General features: G+C 41.5%; 1 protein-coding gene and 1 long non-coding RNA gene across 7 annotated transcripts in view; one reads left to right on the top strand and one right to left on the bottom strand.

The window, feature by feature from the left end:
- Positions 1-1,622, top strand: part of LOC140486973 (uncharacterized) — a 43,241-nt gene extending 41,619 nt beyond the window's left edge. For all 5 annotated transcript variants that reach the window (XR_011962686.1, XR_011962689.1, XR_011962685.1 and 2 more), the window contains one exon: positions 1,474-1,622. This is a non-coding gene — a long non-coding RNA (uncharacterized lncRNA). The remainder of the gene's footprint in view (positions 1-1,473) is intronic.
- Positions 1,623-15,442: 13,820 nt separating this feature from the next.
- On the bottom strand, positions 15,443-16,696 carry LOC140486970 (actin, macronuclear-like). 2 transcript variants are annotated; one of them, XM_072586243.1, is made up of 2 exons: positions 16,095-16,696; positions 15,443-15,908 (listed from the first exon to the last, which is right to left on the bottom strand). In XM_072586243.1, exons 1-2 carry the CDS (start codon positions 16,694-16,696, stop codon positions 15,581-15,583), a joined length of 930 nt encoding a protein of 309 aa, XP_072442344.1. In that variant the 3' UTR covers positions 15,443-15,580. The 2 variants fall into 2 exon arrangements, with proteins under 2 accessions (XP_072442344.1, XP_072442343.1); XM_072586242.1 differs by having other exon boundaries at positions 15,443-16,696.
- Between the last annotated feature and the right edge of the window lie 988 nt (positions 16,697-17,684).

The following is a 17,684-nucleotide window of genomic DNA, read 5'->3' as shown; positions in this document are numbered from 1 at the left end:
CAATTTAGCATGGCCAGTTCACCTAACCTGCACACCTTTGGATTGTGGGAGGAAACCGGAGCACCCGGAGGAAACTCACGCAGAAACACAGACCATCGCTCAAGGCTGGAATCGAACCCTGGCGCTGTGAAGCAGCAGTGTTAACCATGGTTGCCTCTTAATTACCCTCTGGGCAATTAAGGGTGGGTAATAAATGCTGGCTTAGCCAGTGATACCCTAATTTCATGAATAAATAAGGTGTAAAGTTTCACTCTGGGCACAATCTATCCATAGGCTTTGCTCAGAATTGCACTGATTTTTAGACGTGAAGTCTGTGTCAATTTTTTTCAGGTATATTTGTGTAATAATAAGCAAAATATTGTATATAAACTAGTACAACCAGGCAATACTTTCAAACATCATTGTTTATTTCTTTCTCTTGTATCAGAAAATATTCCACAATGTGATTGTATGGTTAGCTGGTGCAGTTTTATTAACACAGTTGAAATTGTGTTTATCACAAAGCTTAGACTTTTTTTAGTAACTGTGTCTACATGAATAATTTGATTGTAAATATTCAAAAACAACTTTAAAACATGATACAGAACTATTTGATAGTTGCCTGGTTTACATTTGTCCATTTCTTAGTAAATTGAAGATTATGTTGAACTTATGAATGTTTAGATTACATTCTCGACATTGTGGAAACATGCCCTTCGGCCCAATAAGTCCACACCAACCCTCTGAAAAGTAACCCACCCAGATCTATTTCCCTCTAACTAATGCACCTAACACTGTGGGCAATTTAGCATGGCTAATTGACCTGATCTGCACATCTTTGGACTGTGGGGGGAAACTGGAGCACCCAGAGGAAACCCACACAGACATGGGGAGAACGTGCAAACTCCACACAGACATTGCCTGAGGGTGGAATTGAACCTGGGACCCTGGTACTGTAAGGCAGCAATGCTAGCCACTGAGCCACCATGCAACCCACTGCATAAACGATTGGTGGAAAACTAAGTTAAAAATCACAAAACACCAGGTTATAGTCCAACAGGTTTATTTGTAAGCACTAGCTTTTGAAATGCTGCTTCTTCATCAGGTGATTGTACGCCTCAGTCCAACACTGGCGTTTCCAAATCATTCTAGAAAACTGCCCTTTCACCTAACAAAAATGCTTTCTTTTTTTGAAAAGCCTCTTTGAAAGGCTGTAAACAGATGTCATTTACAAACAAGCCAAACTCACTAACTCACAGTCGGGTGATGTTTTGAGTACAGGAACCTATAATACTTCCTTTTAGGAGATAAATATTTGTAAAATTCTGCATGACTTTAATGACTTTGATCTGAAATTAGCTGATCTACAGGAGAAAAACGTTACATTTTGTGATGATTAGTGCATGTATTGAGCTTCCTGGCATCATAGTATATTTTTGACAGTTGACATGAAGAATGGTATCACAGTAATATTTGACTCTGAATCTCTCTTAGGTTGTTACCAATGGAGACCTCGTGTGCTACAAGCTCCCAAAGCTCATCTCAAGACTTCATTCTTTTTGGAACTTTCTTCCAGATGATCCAACAACATTACAAATATATCCGATCTTTGATAAAAATAAATAATATTTCTTAAATGCTGATTTTGTTTGGACTTAATTCTTGTCAAATATACTATGCAAAGAGAAGGGGGAATGTTAAAACAACCAAATCTCTACAGGGTGATGTGATAGCACATTTTTAGAAAAAACAAGAATGAGTAAAGATTCTCAAACTTTCTGACAAACTATTTGCTCTTGAGATTCACATTTCTATATTTGCTTTTGTCTTCAGATTTATTTTACTTCCTCCCAGGTTTGAATGTTTTACTTGAAGAGCCATGGAGTAGGAAAAGAACATTTGAGCTCAACTTTCCCTAACCCCTTGTCACTCCAACCTACTCGAGGCTGACAATTTAATGCAATACCTTTTGGAGGTGCCACCTTGTAATAGAAACATTAGCCAAGGATCCAATTGTTTGTACTGAATGGAAAACAAAAAATCTCACGATAATATTAAAAAAATTGGATTATTTTGTTGTTATTTTGACAAATTTCATCCCTCAATCAGCACCACCAAAAACTGACTCTTTGTCTCATTTCTATTCGTGGAGACTTGGGCAGACATAGACTGCTGCATTTCATTATATTTCAGCAAAATGATATCTTAAAAATCTTCCATTCATTTTGGAATCAGCAGCTGACATGAAAGGTATTGCAAGTACACAACATCTTTCCTGCATTCTTCAGAAAGGCAACTAATGTACAATTAAACACTTGACTTAGATACCTGTTCTTTATTGCAAGACCTTTCTTCCTTTCCTTCTTCCATTCACCATTTATTTTACACCAAATTTAACCTGGATTAGCTTTATCTACCTCATTAATGATACAGAATTCATTGACCTGCTGATATTTTTGTCTGTTTTAGCATCTCTACTTATTTTTGGGCTACCTGAGTCCAGGCGTTTTGAGTGGGACTGTTGGAACAGTCTCTGCAGTTTTCTTTCAATAAATCCTTCTGCTTAATATATGGTTTTGTTTTTTGGATTGATCAGTAGAGTGTTTGTGGAAAAAATGTTAAGCTTTAATTTAACTATCTCTCTCCCACCCTCCATTTTCATCCAACTTTGGTAGAAATTAGAGGCAGACATTTAGAAAGTTAAAGGGGAAACTTTTGTTAGTTACTGAGAATGCAATACTGTGGAAAGACTAAGATGTGTGAAAAGCGCAAGGGTGAAATTGAAAAGGAAGTTAGGAAAGCAAAGTGAAACCATAAAGTGAAACCACTGCTCCCTCACAACATCAGAGACCTGGGTTCAATTCCCACCTGTCTGTGTGGAGTTTGCACTTTCTCCCTGTGTCTGCGTGGGTTTCCTCCGGGTGCTCCGGTTTCCTCCCACAGTCCAAAGATGTGCAGGTTAGGTGAATTGGCCATGCTAAATTGCCCGTAGTGTTAGGTAAGGGGTAAATGTAGGGGTATGCGTGGGTTACGCTTCGGCGGGTCAGTGTGGACTTGTTGGGCCGAAGGGCCTGTTTCCACACTGTAATGTAATCTAATCTAATATATCTACAAGTAAAATCAAGGGAAATCCAAGTTAGAATTGTAGAGTCATAGAGATGTACAGGACAGAAACAGACTCTTTGGCCCAATTCATCCATGCTGACCAGACATCCTAAATTAATCTAAACCCTCCTACTCATATACCTATCCAGATGCCTTTTGAATATAATTATTCCAGCCTCCACCACTTCCTCTGGCAGCTCATTCCATACATGCACCACACTCTGCGTGAAAAAGTTGCTCCTTAAGTCCCTCTTATATTTTTCCCCTCTTACCTTAAACTTCTGTCCTCTAGTTTTGGACTCCCCTATCCTGGGAACAAAAGACCTTGACTATTTATCCTATCTATGGCCCTCATGATTTTATACATCTCTGTAAGGTCACTCCTCAGCCTCTGATCTCAAGGGAAAACAGCCCCAGCCTATTCATATAGCTCCATATAGCTCAAACCCTCCAACCCTGGCAACATCCTTGTAAATCTTTTCTGCACCCTTTCAAGTTTAACAACTTCTTTCCTAGATGTTTTATAATGTTATAAAGAACAAGGAGTATTTCAAGGAAAGGGTAATGCTAGTAAGGACTAAAATGTATTTGTGTCTGGTTGCTGGACACGTCATATTTATTGGAATATACTTTTCATCCATATTCAAAAAGGAAGGAGATGTTATATATATTGAGGAGGAGGACTGAAAATATTGGATGTGATAAGCAAATGAAAGAAACTTAGATTAGACTACTTACAGTGTGGAAACAGGCCCTTTGGCCCAACAAGTCTGCACCAACCCGCCAAAGCACAACCCACCCAGACCCATTCCCCTACACCTAACATCCAATGGCCAATTCACCTAACCTGCACATTTTTGGACTGTGGGAGGAAACCAGAGCACCCAGAGGAAACCCACGCAGACACGGGGAGAATGTGCAAACTCCACACAGTCAATCGCCTAGAGGCAGGAATTGAACCCAGGTCTCTGGCGCTGTGAGGCAGTAGTGCTAAACACTGTGCCACTGTGCTACCGTGCCGCTCGTAAATATTGAGGAGTTTCGAATTGTTGAAACAGGGAACTCATCAGTCTGGATAAAACGTATCTCAGACTGTGAAACAAAGCAAAGGAGGAGAATAATGCGGGTTCTGATCATCATTTTCCAATTCTCTCCAGCTCCCTGCAACATGTTGAAACATTAGATAACTGCTAATATTGTGATGTTATTTAAAAAGAGAAAAGACTAGCAAACTAATTTTCAACATAAAGTTGGGTGGAAAGGTGAGCTGTGAAGAGGATGCAGAGATGTTGCAATGTGGTTTGGACCAGCAAAGTGAGTGAGAAAATACATAGTAGGTGCAGTATAATGTAGATAAATGTGAGGTTATCCGCATTAGTAGCAAAAATAGGAAGGTGGATCATTATTTCAATGGCAATAAATTGAGAGAGGTTAATATTCAAGGAGACCTGGCAGTCCTTGTGCACCAGTAGGTGAAGGTAAGTGTGTAGGTGTAGCAAGCAGGAAAGAAGGCAAACTATTGACCCACAGTTCAACTCACTGACCCTTTTCTGATTCCACTGTCCCTAAATTATCAACCTGCTGGCTGATATCCAGCACTGGGTGATCATCAATTTCTCCCAATAAAATATTTGAATGTATGATGCCATCATTCTTCATTCCTGCTATTAATCAACTGATTCCAACCCACTCCCTGGCAACTATCTGAACCAGACGTGATATTAGAAAATCGCAAGAACAGCCGAAGCAAGCCGGAATACCAAACTAAGTAAACAATGTCTGAAGCAGCACTAACAGATGTAGGAACAATTCTGGGGCTCAGAAGACGAGTGAATGCTCTCCAGAAATATTCCAGGCTACAACATTCCCAGGAATGAGAAACTGAAAAAAGTTTACCGATATAGAGTGGCTTCAGGCTTGGAGAAGAAAGACAAGAAAGGCCAGGTTAATTAATTCCATGGACACCATTGCTAATGATGTGTTAATTTATTAATGCACTCTATAGGCCAGCAGAAAACAGTACCTTTAGAAATTTAACGGTTAAATCTGCTTAATCTGCCATTCAGTCATTGTTGGGTTTATCAGCTCTCTTGCAGGCTAGGAATCATATTCTTTGGACAAAGTAGTTCAAATTCTAAGATAAACAGAAGTCAGGAAACACAATTAGGTATTCGTGCATGAGACAGGAAAGGACCCATTGCAAGACAAAAGTGACTGAAACAATTCAATTTGTAGGCCAGGGATGGGGAAGAATATGAAAATCTCAGCACTTTAACATGGGCAAAAGTGCACCAACTTTTTAAGTTTCACCAGTGTGGTCGGAATCAGCCTCACAAATGTGAGAAATATCCAGCAAAGGGTGCAGAGTGTCATAATTGTGGGTAATTAAGTTATAGAGTCATAGAGTTGTAACAGCACAGAAACAGACCCTTCAGTCCAACTCGTCCATGCTGACCAAATATCCTAAATTAATTTAGTCCCATTTGCCAGCATTTGTCCCATATCCCTCTCAACCTTTCCTATTCATGGACTCATCCAGTTGCCTTTTAAATGTTGTGATTGTATCAGCCTTCACCACTTCCTCTGGCAGCTCATCCCAAACACACATCACATTTTGCGTGAAAAAAATTGTCCTTTAGGTCCCTTTCAAATCTTTCCCTTTTCACCCTAAACCTATGTCTTCTAGATTTGGAGTACCTAGCCCTTGGGTCCAAAAAGCCTTGGCTATTTACCCTATCTGTGAGCCTCATGATTATATAAACCTCTATAATATCACCCCTCAGCCTCCAATATTCTAGGGACAATAGCCCCAGCCTATTCAGCCTCTCCCTATAAATCAAATCCTCCAATCCCAGCAACATTCTTGCAAATCTTTTCCAAATCCTTTCAAGTTTAACAACATCTTTCCTATAGCTAGGAGACCAGAATTGAATGCAGTATTCAAACGTGACCTAACCAATGTCCTGTACAGCTGTAACATGATCTCGCAACTCCTGTATTTAATGCACTGACCAATAAAAGCAAGTGTACCAAACACCTTCTTCATTACCCCATCTACCTTTGATTCCACTTTCAAGGAAATATGAACCTGTAATCCAAGCACTTTCTGTTCAACAACACTTCCCAGGACCCTGTTATTAAATCCTGCTCTGATTTGCCTTACCAAGACATTGCATTTCACATTTATCTAAATTAAACCCCATCTGCCACTCTTTGGCCCATCAACCCATCTGGTTAAGGTGCCACTGTACTCTCTGAGATAACCTTTCCGACTGTCCACGACACCACCAATTTTGCAAACGTACTAACCATACTCCTATGTTCCCATCAACATCATTTATATACATGTTAAAAAGCAATGGACCCAGCACTGAACCTCATTGCACATCGCTGGTCACAGGCCTCCAGTCTACAACGCAACCCTCCACCACCACCATCCTCGTTCTTCTATGTTCAACCCAATTTTGTATCCAAATGTCTAGCTTTCCCTGGATTCCATGTGATGTAGCCTTGCTAACCAGTCTACCATGCGGAACCTTGTTGAGCACCTTGCTGAAGTCCGTACTTACAACATCCACCATTCTGCCTTCATTGAAGGCAGTATGGTGGATGTTGTAAATACGGACTGCAAACCTGCAAACAAAGGGCAAAGGTCTTAATGAAATGCCACAGCTTGAAGGCCTGAGGTTGAAGAACGACAAGACCACATAATGACCTTGTTAAGGGAAATAACACACTCCAAACCAGTATTGGAGTGTTAAACTATATGTGGATTGATACACCACAGAATTTCAATACTGGTACTAGGGTTTCAGTATGATCAAACCAAATAAAATGGCTGAAGCAAACAGCATTGCAACTTTATCTGTTAAATTATAAGATCTCGGAGGAACCTAATTTAAAGTAAAAGGTCAGATTTTTGTGATGCTGAAATATTAAAAAAACAAGAGTTCCTTGAACCTCTCTACATTATTCAAAGTCAGGGATATTCTTGACTAAGTGGGAAAGCTGAGATTGATCTGTACGACCGATAAGATTACCGATTCAGAAGACAGAAATGAATTTTGAAAAGTCTTCTCACAATGGTTCTTCAGCGTTGGGAAAACTAAAGACAAAACGTATCTTTCTGAGATGATGCAAATCCAATTTGCTTCTTCACTCTGAAGAAAGCCCCTCACCCCAACTTAAACAAAATTAAAGTTGAAATAGAAAAAGTACAACAAAGGTTGTAATGTTATAATGCCAATGAGATGATATTCAGGTATGTTACTATTCCAAAGGAGAAAATATCTTTGCATGGATCAAATTTAGTTTAACTGGAACAGTAGAAAGTGACACCTATCCAGGGACCTCAGCAAATGAAAACCTAGCAAAGTTAGCCAAGAGTGCCCCATCTTCCAAACAGAATACTTACAATGGACTTTGGCAATTAGTTGTGGATGAAGAATCCAGATTACTGAACCCATTCAAAATATCCATCTGTCATCACCTTTTGGAGTCACATCTGCTGTAGAAATGCTTTAGAGAATGTTGTTTAATACAATATAAGGCATTAAGATATATGCAATTCGATGACATAGTGATATATCCATCCACAATAGAAGAATGTGTCCAAAGTGTCAGCATTTCATTCAATAACAATAATGTATATTCAATAACAACAATTATAAATATAATTATACATAATAATGACAGTGTGCAATAGGATAGGATTACTTAAGAACCTCATCATGAATGCACCCCAATGTAATATTAGTCATAATATTATGGAGTATCACATTCAATTTGAGGGAGAGAAGAGTGGATTTAAGACAACTGTTTTAAACTTAACAAGGGCATTTATGGTGGCATGAAGACAGAGCTAAACTGAACTGGGAAAATTAGGTTACCAATAGGATAGTAGAGTTACAGCAGTAGACATCTAAGGAGATGTTTCAGAATAATCAACAAAGGCTTATTCCAGTGATAGAGAAACAAAAACTCCAATGGAAGAATGTATCAGCTAAGAAAGTTAAAAATAGTATCAATTGAAAGAAGAAGCTATGATTTCACCAAGGTGAGTGGCAAAACTAGAAGATTGAAGCAACGATAAAGAAGATTAAGTAACGGCTAATAGATTAATAAGGAGGGAGCAGAGTGCTAGATTGAAATATAAAAACAAACAGAGAGAGTTTTTATTTGCATTTTTTAAAAAGAGCAATTGTAAATAAAGTGAGGGTTTGTTTTTGAGAGTGTCAATGTTGTCATGGTTATGGAAAATTAAGAATTGCCATATGAATTGAACTGGTACTAAGCATAAATCTTCACTGTAGAGGATACAAAATATATCAGATAAAGAATTATGAATCAGGAAGTGTAAGAAAGGGAGGAAATTTAATCAATTACATTCATCAGAGAAAGGATACTGAATAAGTATTAGAAGGTGACAACTCTCCAGATCCTTCTGAATTTTAATATATGCAGTTGCTGAAATAATACTAGAATTATCCAAAATTTCTAGAGCCTAGAAATAACCCATCAGACTGGAAAATAGCGAATGTGATACCACCATTCAAGAAATGGGGAAGACAGAAAGCAGAAAAGATTAGATTCACTACAGTGTGGAAACAGGCTCTTTGACCCAACAAGTCCACACAGACCCTCTGAAGAGTAACCCAACCCAGACCCATTTCCCTCTGACTAATGCATCTAGCACTATGAGCAATTTAGCATGGCCAATTACCCTGACCTGCACATCTTTGGACTGTGCGAGGAAACCGGAGCACCCGGAGGAAACTCAAGCAGACACAGGGTGAATGCAAATTCCACACAGTCACCTGAGGTTGGAATCAAACCTGGGACCCTGGTGCTGTGAGGCAGCAGTGCTAACCACTGAGTCACCATCTTGCCCCATGGTGGCAGAGAACAGTTGGCTTAATATCTGTAATATTGAATTTGGTGGATTTTTTTAATGTTGAAAGATATAGTGGGGCACACAGAAAATTCTCTTCAACATAATTTCTTTGAATAGGAAATTATATTTGACTAAATTTTAAATTCAATTTGAGGCAGAGCAATCTGGATCTCAAACAAGTGTCCTCAACATGAATGAAGACAATTACAAATATATGAAGGAAGAGTTATCCAGAGCGATCTTGGAAAATAGACTAGGGGGACAGTCAGTATATGAGTAGTGGCAGACGTTAAAGCAGATACTTCATAATGCTCAGCAAAATGCTTAGCTGCGCAGCCTGGTAGCTCAGTGGTTAGCACTACTACCTCATGGTGCTGGGGATCTGAGTGTGATTCCACCCTCAGGCAGAATTCCTGTGTTTAGTTTGCATGTTCTCTGTGCGCGTTTGCTCTGGTTTCCACCCTCAAACCAAAGATGTGCAGGTTAGGGTGGATTGGCCATGCTAAATTGCATCTAGTGTCTAGGGATGTGTGGGTTAGCCGTGGGGAGGTGTTGAGCATGGGAGGGAGGGTGAATGCACATTTGATAGGCCGAAGGGCCCCTTTCTTGGGTGGCACGGTGGCTCAGTGGTTAGCACTGCTGCCTCACAGTGCCAGGGACTCGGGTTCAATTCCCACCTTGGGCAACTGTCTGTGTGGAGTTTGCACATTCTCCCCATATCTATGTGTGTCCGCTCTGGTTTCCTCCCACAGTCCAAAGATGTGCAAGTTAAGTGAATTGGCCATGCTAAATTGCCCGTAGTGTTAGGTGCATTAGTCAGGGGTAAATGTAGGGGAATGGGTCTGGATGGGTTGCTCTTCGGAGGGTCGGCGTAGACTTGTTGGGCCGAATGGCCTGTTCCAACATTGTAGGGATCTAAAAGCATATTCTGGTCAAAAGGAAGAGCTTGATGTGAAGCATGAACCACCTATGGTTAACAAAGGTGATCAACGGCAAGTTGCCAGGACCCAATAGCTTACATCCAAGGGTTTGAAGGAAAGTTGCTGCAGAGATAGCGAAGGTATTGGTTGAAATATTCCAGATCTCACTGGAATCTGGGAAGCTTCAAGGCACCCCTATTCAAGAATGAAAGGTTACAGACAGGAACTTATTGGTCAGTTAGCCTAACATTCAACATTATACAAATGCTGGAGTCCTTTATTAAAGGAGAATTGGCAATGGAGTGATTGAAATCAGGTGGTTCTTATTGACTATGAGATCACTTGATTGGTGTTGTTAACCAGGACCAATTAGGGAGTCCTGGCTGTCAGACATGAACAGGGGATTCTCTCACACCTGCACACACACAACATGGGTGCATGGGGGAATAAATAAATGAACAGGGAATTCAAAATCTCCTCACTTCAACAGTTGACTCCAACCTGACTAGCCACATGCAGTGTACATGTAAATAAAAAATGACTTGGTGACGGTATACTGACCTCTGTGTAGTTATTTCAAACAACATATTGTGAAAAGGTAATGAAATCAAACAGAATCAATGTGATTTTGTGAATTTAAAATGCAGAGGATTTAAAATGCAGAGTTCATAATGGAAAATCAATGTATGTACTGTATTTTCATTTCCTGAAAGTATTTGATAATATGGCACCATAAAAGTTATTGCACAACAAGAAGAAGAAGAAGGCATGGTTTGAGGATTGGTTAACCATCAGAAAACAGAAATTTGGAACTATTTGTTCTTTTTCAGGTTGGAAATGCATAACCAATGGATCAGTCCTAGGCCTCAGTCATTTGCTATCTATTTTGATGACTTGGAAGAAGGATAGGTATGTCATATATCTAAATTAGTTGATAATACAAAACTAAAAGGGTGGCACGGTGGCTCAGTGGTTAGCACTGCTGCCTCATAGCGCCAGGGAGCTGGATTCAATTCCCGCCTCAGGCAACTGTCTGTGTGGACTTTGCACGTTCTCCCCGTGTCTGCGTGGGTTTCCTCCGGGTGCTCCGGTTTCAATCCCACAGTTCAAAGATGTGCAGATTAGGTGAATTGGCCATGCTAAATTGCCTGTAGTACTAGTGCATTAGTCAGGGGTAAATGTAGGGGGACTGGGTGGGTTGATCTTCGGAGGGTCGGTATGGACTTGTTGGGCCAAAGGGCCTGTTTCCACTCTGTAGGGAATCTAATCTAATCAAGTGTGAAGGCATATTGTAATCAGAAAATAAAGAATCTGCAAGGGGATAGGTTGTGAGTGGGCTAAAACTTGTCAAATGTTGTCAATTGAGAATCAAGAGATGGACCATAATTTAAACAGAGAATGACTGCAAAAGTGTATGTAGTTTACAGGACCCTCAGCCAGTTCTGACCCATCCCCAGCACTTCAAATCTTACCCCCTCTCTTCCCTCCCACTACAGTGATAGGATCCCCCAGTCTTCACCTACCATCCTACCAGCATCCACATCCACAGGGTCATTAGCTGCCATTTGCTGCAACCTCCAGTGGGATGCCACCATCAGACACATATTCCCCCACAACCCCCCGGCCCCCACCTCTCCCCCAGTCAGCCTTCCACAAGGACCGTTTCCTCCAGGACACCCTGGTCCACTCCTCCTTTACTCCCAACAACCCTATCACAGCTCCACAGCAACTTCCCCTGCAACCGCAGAAGGTACAACATCTTTCCATTTACCTCCTCCCCCCTCAGCATCCGAGAGCCCAAACACCCCTTCCAGATGAAGCAGTACTTTACTTGTACTTCACTCAATCTAGTCTACTGCATCCACTGCTCATAATGTTGTCTGCTGTACACTGGGGAAACAAAGCATGGAGTGGGTGACCACTTCAAGAACACCCACATTTTGTCTGCAAACAAGACTCTGAGCTCCCAATTGCCTACCACATCATTATACCACCTTGTTCCCCATGCAACATCTCTGTCTCAGGCTTGCTGCAATGCTCCAATGAAACTCAACTGGAAGAAAGCCCTTCAGTTTCCACTTGGGAACTCTACAGCCTGCTGGACACAATATCGAATTTAACAATTTTTGGACTTGAAGCACTTTCTCCCATGTCCTTTGCCCAACCCCCACACACCAGGCCTCGTCATCACACAACCCATTGTTAGCCACTAATAGTTCCCATTAATAGCTATTCATTCTACTAGGCTGATCGTTTTCCACTTCTTTGTCTGTTCTTCTCTCTCTTTGGGCTCTATCTCTACCTATCATTTACTCCTTACTCCCTCCCCCACTCTATATTCTGCATAAAGTCAACTTTTTTTCCAGTTACATTCAGTTCTGATTAGATTAGATTACATTACATTACAGTGTGGAAACAGGCCCTTCGGCCCAATAAGTCCACACCGACCCGCCGAAGTGCCACCCACCCATTCCCCTACATTTACCCCTTACCTAACACTACGGGCAATTTAGCATGGCCAATTCACCTTACCTGCACATCTTTGGACTATGGGAGGAAACCGGAGCACCCGGAGGAAACCCACGCAGACACGGGGAGAACTTGCAAACTCCACACAGTCAGTCACCTGAGGCGGGAATTGAACCCGAGTCTCTGGCACTGTGAGGCAGCAGTGCTAACCAGTGTGCCACTGTGCTGCTCACCAAGTCGGCATAACAAGTCTGAAGAAGAGAGTTCAAAAGACTTGTGACCCTCTTCAGGAGAAAACAAAAATCCTCATCTCCCTCTTAAATGGAAAATCCTTTACTATTACGCTGTCTCCTTTAGTGATAGTTTTTCCCAAGAGGCAATATCTTTTCAGCATCCACACCGACAAGTCCTCTCAGCGTGAAATGTTTCAACAAGATTACTCTGTATTCTTCCAAACTCAATGATACAGGCCCAGCCAGTCCAATCTTCGTAATGGATAACCCCAATCTCCGGTATCAGCCAAGTGAATATTGTCTGAATTGCTTCTAATGCATTGATATCACTGCTTGAAGCAGGAGTCCAAAATTGTACACAGTACCCCAGATGTAGTCTCATCAATAGCCTGAACTATTGTAGCAAAATATCACTACTTATATATTCCATATCCCTTGCAATAAAACACAACTTTCCATCACTTCCTATACCTGCATAGTAAATTTACATTAAATATATACCAGGACACCGAGATTCCTCTGTGCCTCAGATTTTTGAAATCTTTCACTTAATGAATATGGTGTTTTTCTATTCTTTCTGCCAAAGTGGACAAGATAACACCTTCCTCCATTATATTACATTGAAACCAAATGCAGAATCTAATTTTAATAAGTTACTTGATGGGGAAAATAAAGTCATAGAGTCATAGAGATGTACAGCATGGAAACATACCCTTCGGTCCAACCCGTCCATGCTGACCAGATATCCCAACCCAATCTAGTCCCACCTGCCAGCACCCGGCCCATATTCCTCCAAACCCTTCCTATTCATATACCCATCCAAATGCTTCTTAAAGTGTTGCAATTGTACCAGCCTCCACAACTTCCTCTGGCAGCTCATTCCATACCCGTTAATGCCATTGTAATGAATATTTTGTCAGTTGTTAAATTTAAAGCAGTGCAATTATAAAGGATAGTAACTGCCTGGTTAAAATATTCTGGTTTTAAGCAAATGTGATATAAATGCATTAACCATGATCTTAGAAATCTAGGGAAGCCATGTTTTAAATGTTGACATTTTGTTCGTCAAGTGTGTGTCGAATATTGTTAAAAAAAACACCCTTTGTAATGAACTTACACATATTGTCTTAGGCCACTTTAAATGAGGTGATGCTTAGGGAAAGTAAAGCTTTCCTTGTGTGTTGGAACTTTAAAGTTTAACAAAGGTTTGGCAATTATTGATGATAATGATGAACTCTTCTGATCCTGCTGCTGTGAACCTCCAAACATCCTGTATGTCAATACAGACACTAGAAGACATTATTGTTAACTGTATCAAATAATAAATAAGTTCATGAGAATGTACATGAAGCTCCTGAAGACCAAAAGGCAGACTTTGAAGCCCAAAAAATAGCAGTCAAGAAAATTTCCATAAGGTTCTCAGAGAGAAAAAAATATGATCCTTCCCTCTTGGATGGGTGTAAAAGATCCTACAATAGTATTCAAAGAAGAGAAAGGGAGCTCATTCAATATTTTGGACAATATTAATTCTTTACTCTAGAGAGATTACTTGGCTACTTTATTGCCATGTGGGACCTTGCTGTACACAAATTAGTCACTGTGCTTTTCAGATTATGACCACATTTCAAAAGTACTTAGTTAGCTGGGAAGCACTTTGGGACATCCCAAGGTCATAAAAGCTGCTGTATGAATGCAGACTATATTTCTTTCATTCAAATCTTTTTTCAAATCATTTTTTTTGTCTCCAGCATGATACCAGGAAATACATCCATTCAAAAAACCCTAAATTTAACTTTCTCTAGTTCCCCTACATTCCTTGGACCATCTGTTAAGATTTAACTTGGGGTAGGATGCAACTTTTCTCCATATATTTTAGTACTTTACACACCGATCTTCCATTGAGCAGAGTAGACACTTGGTTAGCCCAGTTGGCTAGTCTGTGATGTACAGTGATGCCAACAGTTGCGTTCAATTACTGAACCACCTGAGGTTACCACGAAGGACTCTCCTTCTCAACCCATCTCTCCTCACCTGAGGCATAGTGAACCTCAGGTTTGACCACAGCCAGTTGTCACTCTCATGAGATATCAGCCATATGGTCCAGTAGGATTATGTTGACTTTACCATTACGGTATTGAGTGGAATCAAGATCAAACACAGTCTTCTGTTGGTTTGTAGTTAGAGGATAGGAAATGTTTTAATAAGGTTGATGTAGAATAATATGTTTTTCAATTCAATGTTACATTTTTGTTCTAATTTATAAATATAAAACCAAAGCATATTTATAATTTAGGAAGCAGAAAGTTACATTTAGATGAGATTCCCTACAGTGTGGAAACAGGCCCTTCAGCCCAATCCTCTGAAGAGCAACCCACCCAGACCCATTTCCCTCTGACTAATGCACCTAACACTATGGGCAATTTAGCATGAAGGACTCTCCCCTGATGGCATGACCTGCACATCTTTGGACTGTGGGAGGAAACCCACGCAGACACGGGGAGAATGTGCAAACTCCACACAGACAGTCACCCAAGGCTGGAACTGAACCCGGAAACCTAGCACGGTGAGGCAGCAGTGCGAGCCATTGAGCCACCCGTTTCATTAGAAAAGTCCCCTCCGGTCTATAGGTTTAAACGCTTGGATTTGTGAGATTGAAGTATTACAGTGAATGTTTGCAATCAGGTTTATAGAAAGTGTAAATGTGGACACGGATTCATAATGTGAATAAGTTGACGCAGAAATGTCACAAAAAAAACCACAACAGCAGGAAGTAACGTACACAAGGAATGCACATGGATATACACTTTTTAATAACTCATAAACATATGGATATCTACCTGCAGTTGAAGTCAGAGCAACCCACAACCAAAGCTACTCAGAAGCATGAGTTCTATTCGTTTATTTTCATTTAACATTAAGAACCCACGGCCGACTAAAGTATCTGCAAAATTTAGCGTTAGTTGTTAGTCTTACAGGAATCCCTAGAAACATTTTCTGTGAACCACACAAGACCCCATCTCCAAGTACTCGCAAGCAGTGATCCACATTTCTTGAAAGGACGTCAAGCAGGTTAGGATGGAAGCCCCAATCCAAACGGAATATTTCCTCTCCGGAGGGGCAATGACTTTGACCGGCACTCCAGTGGGAGCCAGCAACTGCAGTTCCTTCAACAGCCTTTCGTCCAGACCTGGGAAAAGCGTGGAGCCTCCGGACAGCAGCACGTTTGAGTGCAGATACTTTCTCAGGTCAATGTCACATTTCAAGATACTCTTGAAGACCAGCCTGTGAACGCCAGGGCACTCGAAGCCCACGCTGGCTGGGGAGAATAGGATCTCCGGAGCTCGGAATAGCTGGCTTTGGATCTGGATGACATTTCCATCAGGCAGCTTATATTCCTTCTGCACGTCTTCTCGTTTCTTCTTGATCTCCAGCTGTGGATTGACCGCGACGTAGCACAGTTTCTCCTTAATGTCCTTCACGATCTCCCTCTCTGCAGAGGAGATGAAGGTATGGCCTACCTCCATCAGAATCCTGACAAAGTACTGGGTGATGTCCCTGCCGGCCAGGTCGAACCTGTAGACGGCGTGCGGGAGGCAGTAGCCTTCATAGATGGGTACAGTGTGGGTCACTCCATCGCCACTGTCCATGACTAAGCCAGTGGTCCTCCCTGAAGCGTACAGAGCAAGGACAGCCTGCACCGCCACATACATTGCAGGCACCTTGAAACTTTCAAACATCATCTCGGTCATGATCTCCCGGTTGTGTAAAGGGTTCAGGGGGGCTTCAGTCAACAGCACCGGCCTTTCGTGCGACTTCAGGCGCAGTTCACAATCATACACATGTCTCCAGATCTTTTCCATGTCCTCCCAGCACACCACTATGCCATGTTTAATTGGATATTTCAAACTCAAGATCCCCCTCTTGACTTGGGCTTCTTCCCCAACGTAATACTCCTTGTGCCCAGCACCCAGCATGGTCGCCTTGGCCTTGGGCCGTCCTACGATGGATGTAATCACCGACCTCGGGGCATTGTCCCCGGCTAGTCCTGCCTTGCAGAGACCCGAGCCGTTGTCAATGATCACAGCGGCGTTGTCCATGCTTTTGGTGCCGTTTAGACTCCTGGCGAGGCTGGGGAGGGTCGGTGTCACTTGGAGGGAGCGGACGAGATTGCAGGAGTTCTGTCTCGGTGAAGTCACAGAGCTGGGCCGTGCTCTTTCTTTCTATGAGTCAACAAGGAGGGGTCGTAGCCTGGACCCTCGCAGTTGACCTGCCCTCCGGACTCATTGTTACGCAAGGGCGGGTGCACTGGCAACGCAAGGTGACAATTCACAGCGCTAGAGACTGAGCAGGGCCTCAAAATCAGAGATAAACAAGAGCAAATACAGCTGGAAACGGGAGGTAAACCAACGATAATGGAGAACAAAGCGATACTAAAGACAGGAGATGGTGTCTTTCCAGAAGAGAAGACAGAGAATGGTGATTAATTCACATCATCATTAGGGCAGGAGGAAGTGACTGAATTCATGGAGCTTCACCACACACTCAATAAATATCCTGGCTGATGTGCTGGTAGCCTTAACTCTATTTTTCTGCCTGATCCTCCACAACCCTCCACTTCCATGTCAATCAATAATCTGACAGCTTTGAATATATTCAATGAACTGGGTTGAAGGCATTTCCAAACATTAAGGACCCACTGGGAGAAGGAATTTATCATCAACTCTCTTAAATTGGACACTCTCTATACTTTTAAACTGTGAGTCGCAGTCTTCGATCCTGCAGAGAAGAAACATTCAGCAACTATCCTGTCAAGCCCCCTCGGAATCTCTAAAACTATTGGTCATTCTTCTGTACTTCAGAAATCAGTGTAATGAACATTCTCTGAGCTGTTTTTAATGCACGTATTTTCCTCTATGTAAGGAGATCAAAACTGGGTACAGTGCTTTAGGTGAAGTCTTATTAATGTCATGTACAGTTGAAGCAACACTTCTTTACTTTTATACTCCATTCTTCTTGAAATAAAGGCCAATGTTCATTTTTTCCTTTCTAAGTACTTGCGATTTCTGCACTCTAATTTGTTTTTTT

The sequence above is a fragment of the Chiloscyllium punctatum genome, chromosome 16 (assembly GCF_047496795.1).
Source record: "Chiloscyllium punctatum isolate Juve2018m chromosome 16, sChiPun1.3, whole genome shotgun sequence".
NCBI classification, from domain to species: domain Eukaryota; kingdom Metazoa; phylum Chordata; class Chondrichthyes; order Orectolobiformes; family Hemiscylliidae; genus Chiloscyllium; species Chiloscyllium punctatum.
Note: the sequence above shows the minus strand (reverse complement) of the source record. Positions and strands in the feature narration are given on the sequence as shown.

Coding starts and splice junctions, on each gene's coding strand:
- LOC140486970 (XM_072586242.1), bottom strand. CDS start 16,696: ATGGACAACGCCGCTGTGATCATTGACAACGGCTCGGGTCTCTGCAAG.